General features: G+C 44.3%; 1 protein-coding gene across 4 annotated transcripts; it reads right to left on the bottom strand.

Annotated features, from left to right (window-relative positions):
- Nucleotides 1-683: 683 nt before the first annotated feature.
- On the bottom strand, nucleotides 684-12,373 carry BRD2 (bromodomain containing 2). Of its 4 annotated transcripts, XM_069073408.1 has the most exons (14): nucleotides 11,931-12,373; nucleotides 8,672-9,676; nucleotides 8,269-8,382; nucleotides 6,415-6,718; nucleotides 5,645-5,782; nucleotides 4,701-4,839; nucleotides 4,354-4,568; nucleotides 3,889-4,266; nucleotides 3,224-3,352; nucleotides 2,793-3,035; nucleotides 2,396-2,661; nucleotides 1,834-2,138; nucleotides 1,548-1,670; nucleotides 684-1,424 (listed from the first exon to the last, which is right to left on the bottom strand). In XM_069073408.1, the coding sequence occupies exons 3-14, from the start codon at nucleotides 8,295-8,297 to the stop codon at nucleotides 1,294-1,296; spliced, it is 2,400 nt and encodes a 799-aa protein (XP_068929509.1). In that variant the 5' UTR covers nucleotides 8,298-8,382; nucleotides 8,672-9,676; nucleotides 11,931-12,373; the 3' UTR covers nucleotides 684-1,293. The 4 variants fall into 4 exon arrangements, with proteins under 4 accessions (XP_068929509.1, XP_068929510.1, XP_068929508.1 ...); XM_069073409.1 differs by lacking the exon at nucleotides 8,269-8,382; XM_069073407.1 differs by lacking the exon at nucleotides 11,931-12,373 and adding an exon at nucleotides 11,625-11,756 and having other exon boundaries at nucleotides 8,269-9,676.
- Nucleotides 12,374-25,017: the final 12,644 nt, after the last annotated feature.

Here is a 25,017-nt window from a genome sequence, read left to right as displayed (position 1 = left end):
CATGTATTTTCACATATATTAGGTCCTTACCAACCCTATCCCACCAAACCCATGGGCTTGGCAGTCATAGGTCTCTTTATTTTTTTTCAAAGGTTGCAAATGAGCAACAAATGATGCAGATGCAGGGACACGGTTGGAAATAACTGGTACTACTTATACTTAACGAGGTATATTTTTACACTGCCAGACTTTTAAGAAACCTAGGTTAAAATCCTAAACTTGTTCACAATATAGATCTGTAATGTTGGTGGATCCCCTTTCTTAACTGCCCCAACCCTAAAATGTGAATGAGATAAATCTCTTTCTATAGCAACCTTCACTCTTAAGTGATACTTTTTAAAGCTTGTGGACTAATGTCCATTGTTCTTATGCCAAGAAATAAAGTGAAGTTTCTTCTAACTCCTTATTCAGACACCTTTTAAAAATCACCACAAAAAATTTTTAGATTACCAAAAGATTTGTTACATATTTATGTGTTTGGTAAGGAATAAAAATCTTTCAAAACCTTATGATCCCATTATTTGTTCTTTAAACATGAGCTTTCCTAAACCTTCCCTAGCACCTAATCTGATCTATACTAGCAGTATGTCAGCAATGGGCACAGAACAGGGATCAGAAAAGGGCTTAACTACATAGATGGATGTAGGGGTGGGGAAGAAGAGACACAAAACCCAGACAGCACCTTTTCAACTTGAATAGTATTTTCTTTATTTACAAGTTAGAATCAACAGACACACGAAAAAAGGAGAGGACTTAGCTCAAAAAGCCTCTTGGGGAGACAGGGAAGGTATGACCCCCAAGGGCCCCAACAAAGTGGGATGTGGGGATAGGTAGAAAAAAGTCAACGTAAAAAAACAAAACCAAAACAAAAAAAAGCTCCCCTCCTTCCCTCCCCAATCTAGGGGGACCCCCCCCAGCCCCACCTCCCCCAACCCTGTGCCATTTAAAATAAATTAAAACAAACAACTTCAGAAAACAGGGCCCTTGGAGGGGAGGGGGCAGCTGGTAGTTGTGGCCTCAGGCTTTAGCCCAACCTTATACCTACCCAAGACCCCTTCCCCCCGACTTCAGTCTATTTTAAGTAGAGAGCTTCAAGCCCAAGGGAAATCCCCTTCCTCCTGTCCCTTGAGTCCCTCAATGGGGAACTGTCCATGTATCCCTCCCCACCTTGCAGAGCCAGCTCTCCCACACAGGGGAAATGGGGTGAGGGGGGATCCAAGTAGAGGGAACCTCTGGAGAGGGCTAGGGGAATCCGGTCCTGCAGAGCCTCCTGCCCCATTGCTGCCTGGCCCCTTAGCCTGAGTCGGAGTCACTAGTATCAGAAGAGGAAGATGAGGAGGATGATGAGCTGGAGTCGGAGCTGGAACTTGAGGCACTGAGGCGTGACACTGCCACCTGCTGTGCTGACTCCACTTTCTCACTTGCTGTATTAAGAAAAGTAATATGAGAATGAGGGTGAGCCCAGCAGACATGTTAGTAGAATCTTAAGTAGTGGAAGGTCAGTCACAACATACAACACTCATCTCCTGCTTGGGCTCTTGACTCACCCTTCTTGGGGGGCTTCTTGGTAGAATTGAGCTGACCACTCACATCTTGCAGCCGCTTCTCGAGCTCTCGTTTCTTCTCTAGAGCCAGTTCCTCCTTCGTCTTACCCACTGGCTTTTTGATGGCTAGAGACAGAATAAGAAGTTAAATCTCAGGCCCCTCCACATCTCTCCTATGTTACTTGACTCATTTTCCAGCAGACACATGTAACCAACCCAACAGGCTAGCTAGGAGTGCCCTCACCAGTAGCCCTTCTCAGTCCATAATACTCAGAAATACAACACTCACTGTAGGGTTTCCTTGGCTTCTTGCGCAAACAGGAAAGAACATAGCGCTCAAGTTCTCTAAGTGTGGATGGTTTGAGAGTCTCAAAATCAATCTCAATCTCCTCAGGGTTTGAATCACGGAGAGAGGGCTCTCGGGCTTGGATGATGTGGACCACACGGCCTAGCTTCTCTCCAGGTAACTTATTGATGTCCAAACTCAGCTGTCTTTTCTCATCATAACTCATTGGCCGGCTTTCCTCCTCTTCCTCTGAGTCATAGGCAGCAGCTGGTGGTGGTGGAGCTGTCTTCATCGCCTTCTTTGGGGGCCTAGAGAGTGACAGAGGGAACAAAGTACATTAATGCCAGGAAGAGAACCATACTAGACTATTCACCCTAACAGCAGCAGCCTAAGTGTCCTCTTCACCCCCAAAACAAAAGCTCACTACTTGGAGGATAACATGATGAGATGTAGTTGGGAAACAGACAAGAGACAGGGATGTGAACATGCAACCACAACCACAGAGATATCACAATACTTCATTCTAAATCCTAAGTGATGGCTAATTTTCTACCTTAGACCTCACCTGGTGGTACCACTTCCAGAAAGACCAAAGCCAGGAGGCCCTGCTGTCCCTGGACCACTGCTGCCACCACCTGCCTTCTTGGAGGATTTCTTGGGTGGTGGTGGGCGAGGCAGCCTGGGACCCTTGTCATCTTCATCCATCCCTGCTCGCCCCCGATGCTTTTCTGCCTTCCGCTTCTTCTTCTTTTCCTTCTTTTCTCGTTTTCGTTTAGGCTTGGAAATTGGCCCTTGGGATAGGGCAGCCAATTGTTCATGTACTGCCCGAAGCTGATAAGAGGAAAAAAAAGATCCAAGAAAACCATTACTTGACTGATTAGCATTAGGGTGGGATCAAGGAAAGGGAACACATCCTTCTGCCCCACAAGAAAACACAAAAAACTGACAGGTATGCATAATACCTGTTCTTGTAGTTCAGCCAACCTGTTGGCTCTCTCTTCCTCTGAGTCAGAGCTTTCAGTTTCTTCTTCTTCTTCCTCCTCCTCCTCTTCCTCCTCCTCTGAGGAACTTTCACTACTACTCTCCTCACTTGAGGATTCAGAAGATGATTTAGCTAAGCCAGGGGGCAGAACCGTTGAGGCAGGTAAGGGTCCTGGCTCCAATGGTTCATCAGGCATCTTGGCATATCGGAACTCAAACACATCCTGGAGACAAAGATAAACATAGCCTAGTAGGGGAGTAGGTAGCACTTCAGCTCCTCAAACCCATCCATCAAACATGATTACATCCCCTCTTCTGCTATGAAAAGCTTCTGTGGAAAGGAAAAAGCAAACTCTTTTGCCTACCCACATTCATACTCAACTGACTTCCAACTCCCCACTTCACACCTTACCTGTAGCTTTCGTGCCATGGCAACAACATCATGATCAGGAGGATTATATTTGTAACAGTTGGAAAACATAAGCCGCACATCAGCTGCAAACTCTTGAGCATCCCGGTAATCTCTGTTCTCCATCTTTCGCTATGGGAAGAAAAAGTCTATCAAAGAATACCTAGGACTTCATCTAAGAAGAAATCATTGTTTTTTTCCTCCCACCCAAAATGCCATAGCCCTGTATTATAGATACAACAAAATAAAAGCAATCTCAACTCTCATCCTCAAGAAAAAGATTTCCTTATAAGATCTTTAGGTCCAGTCATATTTAAGGACCTAGGCTGGCTGAGGGCTGTCAATACTGCAGCCAGAAAGAAAACCTGAAGAAAGGGACTAAGACTAAGATACCTAATTATCCCTCTATTATATCATTCCTCTTCCTACATTTTCCAAACAAGGGACACACTGCAGTATTAGTAAAAAAAAGTAGTTCTCTCTTAAAACCAAGGAGTAAACTGGCAATATTTCAAATCACAGGATACTTCTGTCACAAAAACACAAATTCTTACACTTTGTGCTTTTCTAAGTTTCTGGGCAGCGAATGTAGACATAAAAATCTAATTGTTGAAGACTAAGTTGAGCCAAAAATCTGAGTATTCCAAATCATCCCTTAAAATGGGTACCTTGACAGTGCTGAGGTCCATGGGGTGCTTAATAATGTCATGGTAGTCATGCAGGCCAAGAGCTGAAGCATCCACGGGCTTATAGAAAGGCCAGGCATAAGCAGCATGTTTTTTGGAAAGTAGCTCTTTTAAAATGCCATTGCAGTGCTTCAGTTGCTCTGACAGCTTCCCTTTCTTGGAGCTCTGGTGCTGCTGCTGGGAGTCTGGCAAGTCCTTTCGTGGGGGTTTGATGGGACGGCCACTTTCCCGGCGTGTGGGGGGCAGCCGGGCTGCTTTGGATTCTGGGCCACCTCCAGGGGGACTGGCTGGGGAACCAGGAGCCAGGATAGCTGTTGGTGTAGGCGTGGTCGTGTCTGCTTTCCGCTTCACCCCTTTCTTCTGCAGAAAAAAAGAGAAATCAGATATAGACTGGGTATTCCTGCACCACGCCATTCTACTCCTAATAAGAAATCTGTAGAATCTCACCTTGGTGAGTGGCTGGGCAGTAGGTGCTGCAGAGACTGCCATTAAAGGGGTGCCAGCGGAGTGCAGAGATTTGAGAAGGGGAGAAGAGATGACTGAGCCATGGGGAATGTTCAGGACAGTGGTGGGAATCTCAGGTGATGGGGAATACAAAGGTGTGTGAGACAAAGAAGAGACAGCAGGCACCTGGTGGGCATTGGTGAGGCTGCTCTGAAGTGCTGGTGGATTTAAAAAAAAAAAAGGCAATAGATGACATCTTATTAAGTCTCTCTCTTGGACCCTGTCCCACCCCTCTCAGTGAAGCTGGGGCTTATTCTATTCTGCCAGCCCAAACCACCAAACTGTGTTACCTGCCAGCTTTGCCCCCTTCTTGTGGCTATTCTTGGGAATGGTCACCACCAGTTCCTGTTCTTCAGATGGCATCAGTGCCACTTTCTGCAAAAAGATCTTCTCTAGTGTCTGTGCCATTAGTACGATGTCATCTGTGGGCTATTGGAGAAAAGACCAACAATTCAATTAGTTGCTAGGGGAAACAGAAATTTCCCTCCTGCCTCAGACACTTAACACAAAAAAACTAGATGTGTGACCTTGGGTAAGTCACTTAACCCCAACTGCCTATCAAAAAAAAGCAAAAAGAGTTCCCTCCTTAGAAACAGCTCCCAGGACTAGGAAACTAAGTTCAGATGCTTTCCTTGTCACTTGGCTAAGGTAATTCCACTAAAACACAAAACTACAGAATGCAAATGATCAAAACAATAAATTCTGTGGCAACTTCACAGAGAAAATTTCCTCCATTGTAAAGGTTGCCTAGAATCAATAATACCTATTTATGCCAGCTAAAAGTATTAGCCACTGTTCTGGAAAGGGCATTGAGTTTACTTATATTACACATTAAAAAAAGAAAAAGCATTATGTAGTTTAGACCTGGGTCCTAGCAGACAGAGGTCCTGGGCAGGGCACTTTACTTTTCATGGTCTTTCTTCATTGTAAGGGGCTAGTTCAAATGATTCTACTCTCATTGCTATGGTGTGTCAGGGTCCAGGTCTCTTACCTTGGTAGTTAAATTTAATAGAGAATTCTAAAGCAGGATTTTCATGAACTAAGGAGGAATGAGAACATGAGGGGCATCTTCAAGGGTGCAGAAGAGAGAACAAACCCTTGCGTCCCACTGTGAGGCTCACCCATACTCCTTTAACCTTCTCTGTAAAGCACAGCTGCTGGCAATAACTTCACAAGTCAGCCTGGAGTGGGGCTGACATACCTAGTGGTGTAACATCAATGGAAGTGGGCCCACCTTGTTGTAAATGTAGCAGTTGGTGAACATGGTATTGAAATCTTGCATACACTCAGAGGCCAACCAATAATAATTGTTTTCCAAACGTCGTTTGATGGTTCCCATGTCCATGGGTTGCTTGATGATCTTGTGATAGTCCTAGGGGAAGAAAGACCGCACATCCCAGAATTAAATCGATCCTCACTTCTCAACTTCCTATATTCACACTCACACCCTATGCTTTAAAGGGCTCACAGGCCCTGTCCCCAAACTGCGGCCCCCACCCCCAAACTATAAGGAGAAAAACTGGGATTTGAAAAATGGTGCTAATACTCAACACTGAGTTTTTTTACCTCCATGGAGTTTCCTATCTCTCCCCTATAACCACCCTCTATTCCCATCCCTTTCTGGGAGGTCTGTGACATTACCTCTGGGGCTGGCTATTCCGTGGGCAGCATGAGGGGTAGGAAGAAGCTAAGGATATTAGCCACCGTGGTCCTCTCCCAACCCCAGACAGGAATCTGCAAAAGGGAGCCAGGTCATAAGTTAGGGAGGGACATGTGAGGAGATATGCTGGGGATGATCAAAGGGAAAGAGAAGTACTCTAAGGCAAAGAAGGATCTGAACTGATCCCAAACAATAGATTTTGGGCGAAATCTGTCTACCTAGCATGGGGAATTGATGATACCCTTGGGGGCCGCAGCACCTGCTCTAGTATTCCCCCCATTCATACGTAATGATCCTCCCCTCCTTGTCCCACTTTCCTCTTATCCCAGGTACCCTCTACTCACCGGCAGGCCTAGTTTGACGGCATCTACTGGCTGCCGGAATGGCCAGGCAAACTGATGCTTCCACAGGGCTTTCATCACCACCTTGTGTAAGTACTGCAACTGGTTAGTGACTCGACCTGGCTTCTTGGGATTAGATACTTCAGGGGGTGGAGGATTGGCAGGGGGAAGATGCAGAGCAGGCACTGAGGCCATAGTTGGGCTCTCAAATCCCTCATACAACAGAGAAGGCTTCCGGATCCGCTTCCCTGGGGCGGCTGCCTCAGGGCCCAGGCCCAATAGGCCTGCATTCCCCTCCCCAGGGAGCCTGAAGAAGAAAAGGTTGAAGCGAGTAAAAGGAATGGTACATGTATTTCAATTCTGAGTCTGAAAGCACCAGGGTTAGGACCCTGAGACTGATAAGGAGACCAATAGCCTATTCCCATTTGAGAATAAGCCTGCTAGGGTTCTGGGAAAAGAGAAATAAGCATTTATGTAGTGCCTACTACGTACCAGGCACTGTACACTAAGGGCTTTACAAATATTCTCATTTGATTTGATTGGACGGTGGTATGATTACTTGGATTCAGGCCCGGAGCCCCTGAGAACAAAGCCGCATGAGATAAAAAGGCAGGGTCCTAAAAGAAAATTTGTACTGTTTGTTACTCTTGCTGGGGAAAGAAACTGGTACTTCCTTGAAGTGCAAATTTTACCTTTCTACAGTTGTGGTAGGGAAGGAGAAGACCAAAACCCCTTAAGAAAAACTAGCTCAGAAACAAATGGTTTCCTTGTGTTTGTTACTCTAAGAGCCTAGCTGCAAGCTAAGCAGCATAAACTTCAAACCCCCCCCAACAAAAGGTTTAAAAAATAAGATAAAAATAAAGCCAAGGTCAGCAAAAGTCCTTCTCCTTCAATTACTGCTTCCAAAACACACTAACCATAGAGGTAATGACACAGACTCTTGTCTCTTTTGTGAACAAAAGTTGGTCAACAGTTAAGCTAATGTTGGTAGACCCCAATTTAGTCCAGGGCTAGACAATGGGTGAAAATGGCTGACCTATTCATGTATTTTTTCTGTTATTTCTTATTTTAGCTGTAAAATACCTTGTTTGTAAACAGTTGTTTTTCATGTAATCTTCCCAATTAGATTGTGAAATCTGATTTTTTACCTCCAGAATTTAGCACAGTGCCTGGACACATGGTAGGTACCTATAATGCTTACTGACTATAATTGTTTACAACCCACACAGCTGGGGCGCAGTGGTGCAGTCCTTTATTCCACCCTTCTCCCTGGGAATTACTTAATCCAACTACATTTTAGACCCACCAAAGTAAATCAAGAAAGAACACCCTATGATTTTGAACCTTTATTTGGAAGGAAAGGATGTGTACAAGGAAATCACCACAATAAACAATTTCCACTTAAAAAATATATCGTATTCCTCCCCACCCCAACATACCCAACAAGTCCCACTGTCTGTTCCCGCAGCACCATCACCATGGCAACCCTACACAACCCAAGATGCCAGAGACTAACACTGAACCAGTTAGGATCTCCGCCAATACACAGGAACCACTAAGAACCAGCTGACTCTCAACTCCCACCTGTCAATGTGCCACTGAAGCAACTCATCCCCACCACACCCCCACAACCAGGACTCTTAGACAAGACAGCATACACGGGGGGGGGGGGGGGGGACACAAAAGCCCAAATTCTCTCACCCCATGCTTCTGAGCCATAAATTGGGTCAGCCCCACTGCTACAAAACAGAGCGTGCAACCACCTCTCTACAAACTAACCAACTCCCACCCCCACCCCCGCCAGAACCTAACTGCGCGGCTCCAGATACAACAATTCAACACCCGCGGAAGACGTACTTGCTGTGGGGGGTCACGTTCTGCAGCATCCTGGCTGTCCGGGGCTCTGCACCGTCCTTAGCCGCAGCAAGTCCGGGTGGCCTCGGGTCCCCTCTGCCCCAGTCCGGCCGTGCCCTGCATAACCCAGGAGGGGGGGCCGGCTGTTCTCGGCCCCCCCAGGGAGCTCCCCCCGCCCCGGGACGGTCGGGCACCAATGCACGGCCCTGTCCGCAGCACCTGGGGGAGGCCTCAGCGCCACGGCGCGCTGCTCAGGCGGCGGCCGGTTAGAAAATGGCGGCGGCCCAGAGTCAGGGCGAATGAGCTAGGGGTCGGAGCGGGAGCTTCTTCGGACCCAGCAACAGAGCCCAGATTTCTACCACTGACAATTAAATACGACCTGATGCAGGTTGTCCGAGTTTCTTACTTTCTGCTAGGGATGACTGAAGTGCCTATAAGCCGGTTCTGAAGTCGGATGGCAGCGGATAGACACGGAGAGTGCAGATTAGAGCGCCGACGCCTCCATCTTTGATCTCCTCTTAAGGGCGGAGGAGGGGGCGGGATGGCGCGGCAGACAGGCCCGGCGTTTTGGGCGGGGCCCAAGAAAGGGAAGCTCAGAAGGTCTCTATGGGGTCTGCAGTACTCGCCAAGGTTGGTCCCAGGCCAGACCAAGGGACATCTCCGAACGGATGGACGTGGATTGTAATGGCGAACTCCTGAGATTTGCCGCCCCTGTAGCTTTGGGCCCGATCCTCCTCCCCCAGTCTACAGGACGCTCTGCTCCAGCGCGAAATGGCGCCGCCGAGCTCCGCGCTGGCCCTTTATATATAGTCGGGGGTGGGGGGTGGGGAGAGGGCGGAGCTCCGCAGCTCCCGCTCACCGCCGTGCTCGCGACTTCCCCTCTGGCCAGCGCGCACACGCACGGGGGTTGGGGAGGCCTATAAGCCCGCCCCTCCGCGAGCGACTTCCCCATTGGTGGGCTACAGTAATGACATCACTGGCCTGCCTCCTCAGTTTCAGTCACCAGGCAGAGCTTCGCTACATTGGCCCATAAGGGAGTCACAGCCCGCCCACTGCAGGCGCCAATAGGCTGTACAATGGTCCGGAGACCCAAGAGCGGGAGGAAGGTCGGGGGAAGGGAGGGTATACCAGAGCAGCGGGGTCTCCCACACCCACAGCTCCTTCCCTTCCGGCCGTCGTTTTCCTCTCCTCCAAATCTGTCTGGCAAGCCAGGCGATTGGTGAAGGCGGGGCGGGTAGTGCCATTCGTTGCTCTCTTATTGGCTGGCTGAGCGGGCGATGGGCAAGGGGGGGGAAACAGGGACAGGGGCCACGTGGGCGTCGTTGGTCTTGCGCCCGGACGGGGGCGTGGCAGTTGGACGCGGCGGCTGGTTGTTGTTCTCCAAGACGTTACAGCTGCAGCAGTTGGGTCCCTGCAATAGGGGAAGAAGGAGACGCCATCTTAGAGAAACACCAGAGCAGGGCCGCTCTTCGTGTCCTCGGAACACGCTCGTGAGGGGGGCCCACATCCTCCCCAGATGGGCAACTTCCAGATACCTATTCCTCACAGTTACTTAAAAGTGCTGCTCCTCCTTCCTCTGTTACAAAGATCCTAACTTAAAAACCAACCATTAAGGGCACAAAATCCCCAACATTAATTAAAACCCTGTTTCGCAGGCACTTTGGTGCTCTCACTCCTGCCTTTCTCTCCCTCCAGACTAAGCTTCACACAGCCCTCTCTTCCCCGGTGCAGTGAAACGAGCCTGGAACAAAAAGGTCACTATAGAATTCAACAAAACTCCACACTCCACTGGCCTGGCAGCAAGAGAGCTTACTTAAATCGTGCAGATTGTGCCCAGCCACTGCTCCAAGTTGCATGTCCGGGAAAAGTCAGGCCAAAACAAAATTAAAGGTAAATCATAAAATTCCCAAGACCAACCTTGTCCGACATTCCTAAGCTCCCTCTCTCCCAATCCTCCATTAAAGTTCTTGCAGGACCTAACTCCCCATCCTCAAGATTTTCTCTACAGAGAAAAGTTAGCAACCCCCACGAGGTCTGAAGCTCTGTCCTTATAGGACCCCCCACCCCAGAGGCAGAGGCTTTTTAGGGGACTCCTCCTCTTTTTCGTTGACTTTCCTGGGGCTGTAAGTGAGGCTGGGGTGCCCAGCTTTTGCACCTCAGGTCTATGTCCCCTCTGCCCTCCCGTAAGCTGTAGTTTAGGGGAGTTGGTCATGGGCTGACAACAAAGAGTTCGGCCTGGACTGCGTTCAGGGGCCCTCTTGCTATTAAAGACGGTTGCTGGTCAGTGGCCTCTTTTTTCCTCATCTACCGAAAATAGGAACAATCCTGGGCCGGTGTGACGGCTGGGTAAGGGAAGCCAGGAGGTGTCCGCCTCATTCCCACACTCAGGCCTAGATGCTCCCCTCGGAGGGGAGCCACCCTTCCCCCCCCCCCCCCTTGCTGCAGCCGTGACACAGCAACTTTGCCAGGCTTCCTCCCTTCCCCCATCCTGCTGCGGTGCCTCCCTCTCCCTGGGCCCCGCACCAAGCAGTCAGAGGCCTATGGAGGGGCCCGCCCGGGAGGTGGCGGAGAAGCACGAGGCCCTGGCAAGAGAGAAGAGGACAAAGAACACCCTTCCCCCTTCCCTCGATTCCGGAAAATCACTCCCACCAGATCCCTCCCCTCTTTTCCCAGCCCCTCCCGGGCTTCTGAGTCACAAGCCCAGCTAAAGCAACTGCGAAATACTTTTGGAAAAGAAAATTCTCCTTACGCAGCAGCGCATTTCGGAAAAGGCCTGACTGGGGCATTAGAGGATATAACTAGACAAAAGATAAGGGTAAAATGAAGACTCCTATATTATAGCTCCGGTACCGTCCCCACCCCGGGCCCCAGTTCACATTCTCTCCTCCCCAGCCTCGACCTTGAAGCTCCTTGTCAACCCTTTTACAGACCCCAAGCTCCTGGCTTATTTTCTCTCTCTCCCCGCCAAACCAAACGTAATACAAATAGCGTTTTGCGCCGCGGGGGGGAAGGGGGCGCACTGCGCCCCTCAGGCCGCATACACGTGAATGCACAGCCGAATTTTTATAAGTGACGCGAAGCATAACCTGGAACAGCCATGTGATAACTTCCCAATATCACTGACACAATGAGAACACTGTAGCCCTCCCTTCCCTCCAAGGGTTAGGAAGGAAAAGGGAAAGGGGGAAACCTAAATCTAAACACAATTGCACCTCACAGGCTGGTTCCCCTGGATAATTCCAAGCCAAAAGTCATTTTAAAAACATCACACCCTCAGTAGGGATGGGCAGCAAGCACCATCCTCACTCCCCTAGTCCATTAAATCCCCCCCTCCTCCCCTCAAATACGCCCGTTCTCACCTGGCTCTTGCTTCCTGCACCCCTAGGGGACGATGGGGGGGTCACTCACACCCGTAACCCCCAGTCCTCTCATTGGCAGAAAAGCGGGTGGTTGGACGCTTCCCCTCCCCCACCACTGGGGCCCCCTTACCCCACTACCGACCCCACCCTCTCCCAATTCCCATTGGTTGCAAAATGCTTGATTGACAATATTCCGCCCCCCACACGACCCCCTTGCCAAACCCCAGGACCCCACTCCACCACCCTAACTATTGGCTGAAAACATGGATGATTGACGTTCCCCCTCCCAAAGAAGGCCCCTCTCACCTGGCTCCGGCAACCCTCCCGCGGGGGCTCTGCTGCTCCCCTCGGCTCGGTGTGGGGGGGAGGGTGTAATCCGGGGTGTCACCCCCCCCGGAAACTGCAGCGGTGGGGGGGGCGGCACCCCCGGCCCCTCCCTTCCTGGGGGGGGGAGAGTTTCGGGGCCGCGCGGCCACGTCAGCAGTGCCAGGATTGGTCAAGGCAGGTCACGTGCCGTCAACCCCCCCCCCCCCAACTAGTCATCCGGGCAAGTTTTCCGTAGGCTTTCTAGGGGTGCGCGTGAAGGCCTGGGGCTCGCCGTACCCCGGACCCAACCCCACGGTCCTGCTACTGTCTCCTCTCCCAATCTGGCTTTCTTTCCAGCGGCTGTCGCACTCCCCCCATCTCTCCTCCCAGTCCAGGTTCAGCATGGCTACCGCAGCCCCAGTGCGGGCAGGGCGCAGGCGCGAGGGTGCGGTCCGAACTGGTGGGAGGAGGGGAGGCAGGGGGGGGAGGGAAACCGTGGGGAGGGGGAAGGCCGCGGGGGTGGTGCGCAGGCGCTCGAGCTAAGGGAGCGAGCGGGCCGAGCTGCTGGACTCAGGCCTCCTCCGGGGCGTTGCGACAGCTCCCTCCCCACCTTCTAGGGTTTTGAATGTTTTGGGGCGGGCAGATTAACTAGTTTTTCCTTCGACTGCACCCTAGGGCGTGACTTTGCAGCCATCTCAACCCCTGGCCTGGTTTCAGCGGAAGGGCGGGCCCTTGGGGACCTCGGAGCACGTGGGGGAGGGGCAGGCCTGCCTGGGCTTGGGAAGCGTGCACGCCGCATTTGTACTGGAGGGGCCGGAGGTAGAGGATCCACTTATAGCAGTCCGCCTGCTGTCTGGTAAACTTTGGAAGGCTTGTCCCTTTCCAATCTCAGGGTTACCGTCCCAGGGCTCTTCCCTGCATTATCGCAGTAGTCTCCTTAATTGATCTCTCTTTCCTCAAGTCAAGACTATACAGGCAAGTTTTCTCCTGCTCCTAATGCGTTCCTCACAAAGCTACCAAACTGACATTCCCGAAGCTTTGGTCTGACCTCCAGAAACTTTACTTGTTGCCTCCAGGATAAACTACAAATTGGCATTTAAAGCCCTTCATAATGTAACTCCCATCTAGATCTAATTCCAGACTGATTTCACGTTACTCCTTTTCAGACTCTGGATTCTACTGTTTCTCCTAAATGTCATTCAGTCAACCTCCTTGCCTCCGGACCCCCCCCCCCCCCCCCCCCCCCCCCCCCGGAAGTTTGTGGCCCCTTCCCCCACACCCCCAAGCATGGAATTGCCTTCCCCTTCATACACACACACACACACACACACACACGAATATTTACTTATTTATGTATTTGTTTCTTCCTAGTGTAATGTTAAGTTCTGAGAAGAGGGCTGTTTTATTTTTTCTCTGCTCTCCCCCAAGTGCAAAGAGTAGTAATGAATGGAGGTGATTTTCCGCTCTTACTGAGAATCTCAATTACTCCCTCTCTAACAGTTTATAGACAGGTAAATATTGAGTATGTGGGGGTGGGATTCTACCTCCACCCCCATTTCATTACTGAAGACTTAGACTAGAGGTCAAATAGTGTTAATGTGGTGTTGACAAGCTTTTAATTGGACAAAATTAAATGACTTTCAGACCATAAGAAACATCTTGTGATGAGAAAAATCAAGTTACACCTAAATTAGGACAGAGAGCCTAATCTCAGCCTAAATGTCCGGAACTTTGCTAGCTTTGAGCTCTGAGCTATTGTGACTGTACTTCTAACTATTAGTTATATTAAATTCCATAAAGCAGCAGAGGTAACCACCTGGACTTGAGAGGCTTATTATCTAAGTCTAAAACTTGAATTAATTGCTGTAACAAGATACAGCTGACTAAATTTCCTGGGGCAAACAAAAGCCTAAAGGAAGGAAAGGGAGCAAAAGCATTCTCCACAAGGGAAACCCATGACCACTTGTTTTACAACTGTAATTCACAATAGTACATGATAATGATGTCAGCAATGACAACAAACTTCTAGGTCAGCATAAAGAGAAAAAGGGCATCTAGTTGGCATAGTGAATAGAGTGCTAGGCCTGAAGTCAGAAATACCAATGTTTACTGTGTGACCCTGGGCAAGTCACTTAACCCTATATGCCTTAGTTCCTCATCTGAAAAGTGAGTTGGAGAAGAAAATGGCAATCACTCCAGTATCTTTGTCAAGAAAATCCAAATGGAGTCATGAAGAGTCAGACATGACTGAAATGACTGAACAACAGAGAGAATAAAGACATTACTTACTTGGAAGAGGATTGCTTTATGAGTCAGGAGGAAGAAAAATAGATGTGGAGAGGAGAATAAAGAACAATCAAGTGTTTATTAAGCATTTACTGTGTTCTAGGTATGGTGTTAAGCATTGGTGAGAAAAAGAAATGAAAAAACCAGTCCCTCCCCTCAAAGAGCTTCTATTCTAATAGAAAACAACACAAATAACTTAGAACATAATAGATAAAAAGCATATCCTTAGAGTGGAAGGCTGTAGTCCCTGGGGAACTTGGGGAGGGGAGGATCAGAAAAGGCCTTTTGAAGATGACATTTGAACTGAGTCTATAAGGAAGCCAGAGGATTCTAAGAGACAGTTGAGTAGGAAGAGCATTCCAGGCAGGGGAACAGCTGATGAACAGTCTTAGACATTTCTCCAGATTTAGCCATCATATCTTAGCTACCTCCAGACTGTCCCTTTGGACCCCTTTTCCCATTGGTGAGTTCTTCCCAGGATCTTTATTCTAGGGAGGGGCTTCAGACCAGCCATCCCTGATTTCTTTGGACTTAGGTACCTACTCTTCACCATTTTCTACTTTTGGCTTCCCATTTATGTGTCCCTGCCCTCCCATATTAGAGTATAAACTTGAGGGCAGGGACTATAAGGACTATCTTTTCCCCCCTTTATATTTGTATCCCCAGTGCTTAGCATAGTGCCTGGCTAGTGTTAAATATTTAATAAATACATGTTGACTGACTGACTAGTGGAGATGGGAGATGGAAGATTGTGTGTAAGGAACAGCAAGTAGGCCTAGAAATATAGCTAAATTGTAGAGTGCATGGAGGAGAGTAATGTAAGAAGACTGGAGATAATAGGCTGTGAAGAGATTTAAATGCCAAACCACTGACTGAAAGTTAAAGCATTAAGATTCAAATAGAAAAGCAAGACAGCTCCTGTTCTCAAAGAACCCATATTCTAATGGAAAGGAGAACATTTATAGCTGTTATATCTCTTCCCCTTGATGGCTGAGGTGGTGGTGGTGGCATTGAGGGAGTGCAGGCTAGGCAATGAGATAAAGTCAAGGATGACTCCATAGTTACTGACCTGGGCATGTTGAATAGTTGAATGTGAACTACATGTAGGACATCTAAACACAGATATCCAGCAGAGAAATGAATGGGACAGAACTGTCCAACTAGGAATTAGAGCTAGATATATAGATTTGGGAGTCATCTACATAGAAATGATAGATGAGAACAGATGGAGGTCACCAAAGGAGATTATAATAGAAAAAGAACAAAAGAGATCCCAGGACTGACCTATGGAAAATACCCACATTTGGGGTGTGGATAATAAGATAATGTAGTAGGGGGAAGGAGAGGTCAGAAGGTCAGACAGGTAGAAAAGCTAGAGATAGCAGTGTCAGAAATCAAAGGAAAGGAGAATGCATTTGAAACAAAGAGTGGTTAATAGTGTCAAAAGTTACAGAGATCAAGGCTTTGCAAAAAGAATATCAGTTTTAAGCAGTTAGTATAGATAATTGATCAGGAGAGCCCTATTTGGGGCTTTGATTCTATTTCCTTAAGGAAGCTAGGGATTTAAGTGTCATTTTGACTAAGGCTAGTATGAATTGAATCCACCCTCTTTGAAGGAAGCTGGAAATCGTTGTGACTAGGAAACAAAACGATCCTAGGGAGGATTTTTGTTGTTGAATAGTTTCAGTCATGTGATTCTTTGTGACCCCATTTGGGATTTTCTTGTCAAAGATACTGAAGTGGTTAGCTCATTTTACAGTTGAGGAACTGAGGCAAACAGGGTCTAGTGACTTTCTCAGGGTCACATATAGCTAATAAGTGTCTGAAGTCAGATTTGAACTCAGGAAGATGTCTTTTTGACTCTAGGTCTGGAATTCTATTAACTGCTACCAAGCCACCAATAGGGAGGATAGCAGACATAACTAAAATCAGATATGGGTCTCAAGGGGGGCTAGGAGTGGGAGTACATGTTAAATGACTAACTTTTGAGAGAATAGTCTTATTTGTTTATTTTTGAGAGAACAGTTTTATTAAAGGGGTGTGGTCAGAAGTCAGATTCTAAGAGGTGAGGCAGTGAATTTATATTTACCACTCTTTCCTGGAATTTGGCTATGAATTGAAGGGATAGTAGGCTGATAGCCTGAGGGAATGTGGGACCAAGTGAAAGTTCTTAAAGGATGGGGAGGCATGAGTCTATTTATAAGCAGTAGAGGAAGAACCAGAGGCTACTAGGTGGTGCAATTGCTAGAGCTCTGGGTCTGAGTCAGGAAGACCTGGGTTGAAATCCAACCTCAGACATTTGCTACCTGGGTGACCTTGGGCAAGTCCCTTAACCCTGACGCCTTAGTTTCCTAATCTTTAAAATGAGATGGAGGAGGAAGTGGCCAACCACTCCAGTATCTTTGCCAAGGAAACCCCAAATGGGGTCATGAAGAGTCAAACAAGATGAAATGACTAAACAACAAAAGGAGAAAACCTTTTTCATTGTCATTTTCTTCAATATTTCTACTATATACATCTTTCTGCATACAGAGTTCCCACCCTTGTATGCCTGTACTATGGCAAAGCATTCAGGTTGGTCTTCCTTGAGATAGATTATATCTTCATTCATCTGTCAAAGTGATCCTCCTAAAGCACAGTCTTACCATGGCACCCTTTACTAAATATTATCTTTAGGATTCAGCTCCCTCCCCTTCAAATTTTTTAAAAGCTCTACACAATTTTGCAACTTCCTACTGTTCTGGTTTTCTTATATTTTACTCCTCTCTTTTTACTGATGTAGCAACATTGGCTCTTTTGTTCCTTGAACATGACTCCATTCCTAGAATGATCTCTTTTTCTGTCACCTTTGACTCTTTTAAGCCTTAGCTTACCTTACCTTTAGCAAGAGGCCTTTCCCAGTCTCTTCTCCCTACCCAAACCCTTTCATAGTCCTTTCCCTGCTTCCATTATCTCCCATTTATACTATGTACTTCTTGTATATACACAGAGTTTTCATATGGTCTCACTCATTAAACTGTGAGGTCCTTGAGGACAGAAACATTATTTTGCCATTCTTTGTAGTGCCAGCATTTAGCTAGTGATTGGCATACAGTAAAGGCTTAAGTCAGACCTGCACAACTTTTCAGTAGATAGGGGCCAAAATTAAAGTAGGTTAAACTTTTTCAGGCTGCAGATAAGTTAAGACTAGAGGGTTGGTTGCCACGGGTCATGTGACAAACAGGAGAGAGTTTGTAGTGCCAATCCTACATTTTTCCAGGGTGGCTTGAAATCCTTTGGTGGGTTGTAAGTGTCTGAAGGACTGTGAATTGTGAAGGCTTGCCTTAATGTGCACTTTGATAGTGATGGTGATGATGACCAATTACAATTCTGAAGCCTAACAATGAATCATGCCTCCCACTTCTTTTTGAAGGAGAGGAATGGAATGAGACATAAACCTTCCCCTCAAGGTTGATCAAAGTGAGTATTTGTTTTGTGTCATTGTGCTTATTTGTCACAAGGACTATTTTTTAAAGAGGTAAGGGAGAATCAGAAGGGGATAAAGGAAGTGATAATGCTATTAAAAATAAAGAAAAAGTATCAACGAATCATTAAGAAAAGAAACAAAAGAATACAAAGTGACCGACTGAACCACCTATACCTTTTGAACTAGAGATTTCATTACTACTTATTCCAGGAGATAAATTATCCCCAAACCTTAAAACAAAACAAAAAAGGGCTTGTATACACCAACATAAGCATTTTTTTTTGTGGTAGGAAAGAACTGGAAACAAAAGATATCAATTGATTAAAGGAATGGTTAAACAAATTGTGGTGCATGAATATAATAGAATATTGTATGAACTGATAAAAAAATTAAGTAAGCAGAACCAGGAAAATAATTTATACGTTATAAATAGAACAGCAACAACAAAATAATGGAAATTGAAAGCTATGAAAATTTTAATGACCAATCATGGTCCTGAAAATGAGATAGAAGATACTTCTCACTTATTGTAGAGGTGGTAGACCATGGGTTTGGAATACTGCATATAATTTCAGAAGTTAATATGTTGACCACTTTTGCTGAACTTTTAAAAATTCCTTATACTTTTCTTCTTTATTAATGATTCTTTTGGGAGGGGAAGGGAGAGGAACAGATTGACTAAATAAATGATGCTGAGGACTCAAGGAAGAGAAAGCTTCATGGCAAAGGCCCAGGGCTTGCCCTGGTCCTGCTCACATAATGAGGTCCAACACTTTTCAGAATTCAAAATTCAAAATGGGGCATCTAGCATTGCTTTCTTCTGTACCAGAGAAAGACAAATCTATTTGAAGAAAGAAAAAAAAATTGTTGAATTTGAATAAGAAGATGAAGTCAAATTGGCCACAAAAAAAAGACAGAACCTTCAGGACACAGAAATAATGAAGTATTCAAGTCAGACAATATTGAAATGGAATGTGTGTTAAAGCACATGAATGCAAGTAATCCCAACACTACTGATGATGGCTTTTTGTACTTGTTTGTTTGTTGTGGGCAGTTAGGTGGCACAGTGCATCAAATGCAGGGCCTGAAGTCAGGAAGAGCTGAGTTCAATTCTGGCCTAAGATACTTAGTAGCTCTGTGACCTGTGTAACCCTCTTTGCCTCAGTTTCCTTATAGGTAAAATGAGCTGGAGAAGGAATATAAACCACTCCAGTATGTTTGCCAGGAAAACCCCAAATGGGGTTAGAAAGAGTCTGAAATGACTGAACAACTGAACTGTTGCTGTAGCAAAGAAAAGAATTGTCCCCTCCTTTTTTTTTTCAAGGCTGGCAATATACCAAATGGTATAATGTTACTTGTGGACTTCTGGGGAGGAGTACAGGGAAACTATTCATGGAGCTTTCATCACACACCCACACCCACTCCTCCCCCCCATACACATACACATACACACACACATACACATACACACACACAGCTGAAAAGGCTCTAAAGAAACACAAGGAAGGAATAGGGCCTCGGTACATTAAAAATCATGAGAGCAGCTAGGTAAAAGTTTGTACTCATTATGGTACCCTTCACCCTCCCTTTTTATTCTACCCACTATATCTGTGTAGCTGCCAAGTCCTTATTACATGTCTATTGGTTAACTTTTTTTTAAGAAAAAAAGTGAAGTATAATAGTTTTGTAATACAGGCTTGTAATTTATGCTGTGATTTTTAAAATTCAAGTTCAGTATTTTTGAGAACAGAAAAAAAAACATAGTATACAATAATTGAGTAAAGACTTTAACTGTTAAACAGTTACACCTTTTCTCAAGGTAGTTGTTATAAGAATATGCATGAATAGTAAGTATGTTTAAATTAAAACAGTTTCAAATTATGCCAAATGTTGCTCTTATACCTTACTCCACTGAGATTCATATTTGAGACACATTGTAAAACAAATATAAGTACTCTATAATTTTAAGAAAATAAAAAACAAGCTGCAGATGGTGTAGAAGCATATATTTTTTTTGTCTTTATTAATTTGTTTACTTTTAGTTTACAAGATTTATTTCCACAGTTCTTTGAGTTTCAAATTTCCTCTCCCTCCCTCTCCCCCCACCCCCAATGGTGGCATACAATCAAGTATAGTATCTGCTAGTACTTTCACATTAGGCATTAGTCAGGTTATAAAGAAGGATTGTAACAGATGGAATGAACAATGGGAAAGAGGAAACAAAACCAAAAAAGAAAAAGAGCAGGTAGTTTGCTTCAGTCTGGGTTCAGACTCTATTCTTTCTCTGGATAGAAGCATATTAAAAAAAAAAAACTTTAATTCATCTGAAAATAATAGGAGATAAGATTTTCTTCAAATCAAAATGATCAAATGAGATATTTGTTTAAAAAAAAAAGGCTTAGCATAATGCCTGGTGCTATATAAATGCTTCTTCCCTTTCCTTCTCCAGCTTAAAATCCTTTCCAGACTGTTCCCTTTACAAAAACTAAGGCTCTTAGAAGAAGGGAGACAACTAAACATAACTCTTGCCTAGATAAGTTTGTTTCCTCTTCACTCACTGGGAGTAATTGATTATCTATCTGAATGAAAAGCTGCCTTCTCTTACTCAGAATGGATAGATTTCAGTGTTGTTATTGATCACAGGAAAGAAGCCTTTCAGTCCCAGAGTAGTGGTCAAGGAAGGAATTAAGTAGTGATTGTTTTGGAATGTTAGCCCCAAACTGTATTTTAATGTTTTTTTTTTATCTTTTCCTTGTTCAAGATCACTATAAATTTATAAAAATAAGAGCCATTCTCCACTTAAAATAAAGATCGAAGGACATGAACAGGCAGTTTTCAGAAGAAGAAATAAAAACTATCAATACTCACATGAAAAAATATTCTAACTCACTCCTGGTTAGAGAAATGCAAATTAAAATAACTGTGAGGTATCACCTCACACCAGTCAGACTGTCTAACATGATAGAAAAGGAAAATGACAGATGCTGGAGAGGATGTGGAAAAACTGGAACATTAATACACTGTTGGTGGAGTGTTGTGAACTAGTCCAACCACTTTGGAAAACAATTTGGAATTATGCCCCAAAGGCTATAAAACTATTTCCCCTTTGACCCTGTTGGACCACTACTAGATATGAATCCCAAAGAGATTGAAGAAAAGAGAAAAGGACCTATTTGTGCAAAAAGTGCTGTCAAAGAATTGGAAACCAAGGGGATGCCCATCAACTGGGGAGTGACTGAACAAATTGAAGTATATGATTGTGATGGAAAACTGTCATGTTACAAGAAATGATGAGCAGGATGGTTTTAGAAAAATGTAGTGAGACTTAAATGAACTGATGTAAAGTGAAGTGAGCAGAATCAGGAGAGCGTTGTAAGGATGATCAACTGTGCAAGACTACTCTGATCAAGATAATGATCCAAGACAATTCCAAAGGAATTGATGAAAAATGCTGTTTATCTCCAGAGAGAAAACAGATGAACTATAAATTTGAATTTAAGCATACTTTAAAAAACTTTATTTTTATTATTTTAATTTGTTCATGTTTTCCTTTGCAACAAGGCTAATATGGAAATATATTTTGCATTGCTTCACATGTAGTAGCCAAAATCAAAGTGCTTGCCTTCTCAAGGAGTGTTGAGACACAGGAAGGAGAGAATTTGGAATTCAACATTTTAAAAAGTGATTGTTAAAATATTTTTTACATGTAATTGGGAAATATTTAATGAAATAAAAATAATTTAAGAAATTTCTATAAATATTAATACAAATTGTCTTGGAGACATGTTGGGGCATGAGAGAGCAATGTCAGTTTGGACATCTCTTTCTAGGATATGAGATTAATATTGCAATAAGCAAATTTGTTTCTGGTGAATTTATGCCTAAAACAATATCAATATTTTAATTAAACAGTATTAATATTTTTCTTTGATAAAATTAAATTTTAAAACTACATAACATGTTTTAGTTGCATATACAATTTACTTATTTTGCTATTTTTTTTGTTTTAAATTTTATTTTAAACTTGAATACAAAATAAGAAAAAAATTGCCATGTACACAGCAGAACTGAGAGGATTCAATATAGAGCAATAGATTTCCATTTCAAGAAAACCTATATAATTAATTCTACATGTAGTTTTCAAAACTGTTTAACTTTGCTTCCTTGTAGGTTTTATTTTTTTCTCTTCTGTGCACTTTCAATTTAATTTTTCCCACCCCCATCCTTCTCTTCTCAAAGAAGTCTCCAGTTAAACTCTGATACACACACAGACACACACATACGCATAAATACATGTACACATATACGTATATACATACACACACATATATCTATAAACATACACATATATTCACACATATACTTATACACATATATGTAAGACCGTGCTATGCTTATTTACACTTGTCATCTGTTTCTCTGAAGGTGGATAGCATCTTCTTTCATAAAAGTCTTTCCATGTTTTTCTAAATCATCATTTCCTAGACTACAGCAGACAACTGCCAACCCAATCACATTCTATCTGAGAGATTATTTATGAAAATTTTTGCTCAATTTTCTTCATTTCTTCTATTCTTAGATACAGAGGTTTTGTTTATACAAGAAAGTTTTAATTTATTTTTAATTTTCAACATTCACTTCCATAAGATTTTGAGTTTTGAATTTTCTCCCTCACCCTCTACCCCCTCCCCAAGATGACATGCAATCTGATATAGGCTCTACTTATTCATTCATATTAAACATTTTCATATTAGTCATGATGTAAAGAAGAATTAGAAACAATGGGAGGAACTATAAGAAAGAAGAAACAAGATAAAAGGAGATAAAATAGTATGCTTCCATCTGTATTCAGACTCCAAAGTTCTTTTTCTGGATAACATTTTCCATTATGAATCTTCCATTTGTCTTACATCCTTGCATTGCTGAGAAGAGCTAAGTCTATCAAGATCAGTCATTGCACAATGTGGCTGTTACTGTGTACAGTGTTTTCCTAGTTCTGCTCATTTCACTAGGGATCAGTTCACATAAGCCTTTCCAGGTTTTTCTGAAGTCTGCCTACTCATCATTTCTTGTAGCACAATAGTATTCCATTACAGTCATATATCAGAACTTGTTCAGCCATTCCCCAATTGAGGAATATTCCTTCAATTTCCAATTCTTTGCCATCACAAAAAGAGCTGCTATAAATATTTTTGTGCATGTGGCTCCTTTTCCTGTTTTTATGATCTCTTTGGGACATAGAAGTGGTATTGCTGGGTCAAAGAGTATGCACAATTTTCTTAATGGTACCTTTTATCAGGATCTAGTTTCCTTCCTTATCTCTTTTAATTAGATCTATTTTTGCTTTTGCTTTGCCTGAGATCAGGATTGCTACCCCTACTTTTTTTGCTTCAGCTAAAGCATAATATATTCTGCTCCAGTCTTTTACCTTTACTCTGTGTACATCCCTCTGCTTCAAATGTGTTTCTTGTAAGCAACACATTGTAGGATTATTATTCTTAATCCACTTTGCTATCTACTTCTATTTTATGGGAGTAGTCATCCCATTCACATTCACAATTATGGTTACTACCTGGGTCTTTCCTTCCAATTCCACCACTCCTTTGTGCTTTTCTCTATCCCTTCTCCCTTTCCCTCCTCCCTAGAGTTTTGCTTTTGACCACCACCTCCCTCAGTCTGCCCTCCCTTCTATCAGTTGCCTCCCTTTTCTTCCCCTTTACCCTTACTACTTCTTCTGTCCCTTTTATCCACCTCCTCCCTTTTCTTTTCCCTCTCCCCTCCTATTTCTCATAGCATAAGTTAGATTTCTATACCTAACTGATTATGTTATTCCCTCTTTGAGCCAAATCTAATGAGAGTAAGGTTCAAATAATGCTCATCTCCTTTGCTTCTCTCCCTGTAATAGGTTTTTGTACCTTTCCATGTCATGTAATTTACCCTTGTCTGCTTCCTCCTTTTCTCTTCTCTAGTACAATCCCCTTTCACCACTTAATTAGATTTTTATCATCCCATCAAAGTCAACTTATACCCCCATGACTTCGGTTTATGTATACCCTTTTTTTTTTTTTTTAAAGCAATTGGGGTTAAGTAACTTGCTCAAGGTTACAAGGCCAGTTATTTCTGGGTGTGGTGCTAAGTATCAGAGCCCAGATTTGATCCCAGGTCATCCGGACTCTGGGGCTGGTGCTCTTACTTGCTGAGCCACCTGGCCACCCCATATGTATACCCTTTTAAAATGGCATAATAACCACACAGTTCCCAAGAGTTACAATGTCATCTTCCCTTGTAGGGATGTAAAGAGTTTGCCATTATTAATAACATGCTGTTACTGTTTTTTCTTTCCTGTTTATCTTTTTATGCCTCTCTTGAGTCTTGCATTTGCAGAACAAATTTTCTGTTGAGTTCTGGTCTTTTCATCAGGGAAGTTTGGAAGGCCCCTATTTCATTGAATATCTATCTCCTCTCCTAAAAGATTATGCTCAGTTTCACTGGATCCTTGTTTGTAATCCAAGCTCTTTTGCCTTATGGAAAATTGTATCCTACACCCTCTGATCTTTTAATGTAGAAGTTTCAAGGTCCTATATAATCCTGACTGTGGTTCCATGATATTTAAATTGTTTCTTTCTAGCTGCTTGCCATATTTTCTCTTTGACCTGGTAATTTGGGAATTTGGCTATGATATTCCTTGACATTTTCAATTTGGGATCTCTATCAGGAGGTGACTGGTGGGCAGTTTTCTTTGATGATTTCCTGAAAGATGCTGTCCAGACTCTTCTTCATCATGGTTTTCAGGTAGACCAATAATATTTAAATTGTCTCTCCTGGATCTATTTTCCAGGTCAGTTGTTTTAGCAATGAGGTATTATTTGTGCCTTGATCTTCCCTGTCTCTATAATAAGACTCTATGGTCATTGTCTGTTTCTGCTATTTTTCTCATGGTGTTTGTCTGGCTTCTAGAATTGAGCTCTCCTGTTAGAGCACAGGGGGCACTGACCCAAGCTTCTTGTGGTAGGAGCCCAGGACCTGGTCACTGGCTTTGTATGCTGGGGCCTCAAGTGCTAGCAGCTGGAGGCTGTAGGGGTCTGGCAGCTTACCTGGTGCTGAGCTGGGGCCAGCAACACTGGAGGTCTCAAGGTGGGGGTGGGGATTCTGGCCCCTGGGAGATGCTTGCCCCCCTGAGCCTCACACTCCAATGTTTGGCTGCTAGAGGATTCTGCCAGCCTGGGGCTGTGCCTCCTGGAGTTGTACTTGCTGAAGTTAAGCTGGAGTACAGGGAGATTTGTCTGCTGGATGACAGCAAGGCACTTGGTGGTTTTCTGAGGTGGTGTCTACATG

The sequence above is a fragment of the Petaurus breviceps genome, unplaced genomic scaffold, assembly GCF_028583685.1.
Source record: "Petaurus breviceps papuanus isolate PSGF00001 unplaced genomic scaffold, PetGlider_PUasm1.0 90865, whole genome shotgun sequence".
Classification (NCBI taxonomy): domain Eukaryota; kingdom Metazoa; phylum Chordata; class Mammalia; order Diprotodontia; family Petauridae; genus Petaurus; species Petaurus breviceps.
The sequence above is the reverse complement of the archived record's forward strand: the minus strand, read 5'-3'. Positions and strand labels throughout refer to the sequence as shown.

Coding starts and splice junctions, on each gene's coding strand:
- BRD2 (XM_069073408.1), bottom strand. CDS start 8,297: ATGCTGCAGAACGTGACCCCCCACAGCAA. Junction 5,783..6,414: donor CCGTCAAACTAGGCCTGCCG/GTGAGTAGAGGG, acceptor TTCTTCCCCTAG/GACTATCACAAGATCATCAA. Junction 3,036..3,223: donor CCATGGCACGAAAGCTACAG/GTAAGGTGTGAA, acceptor CTTTGTCTCCAG/GATGTGTTTGAGTTCCGATA.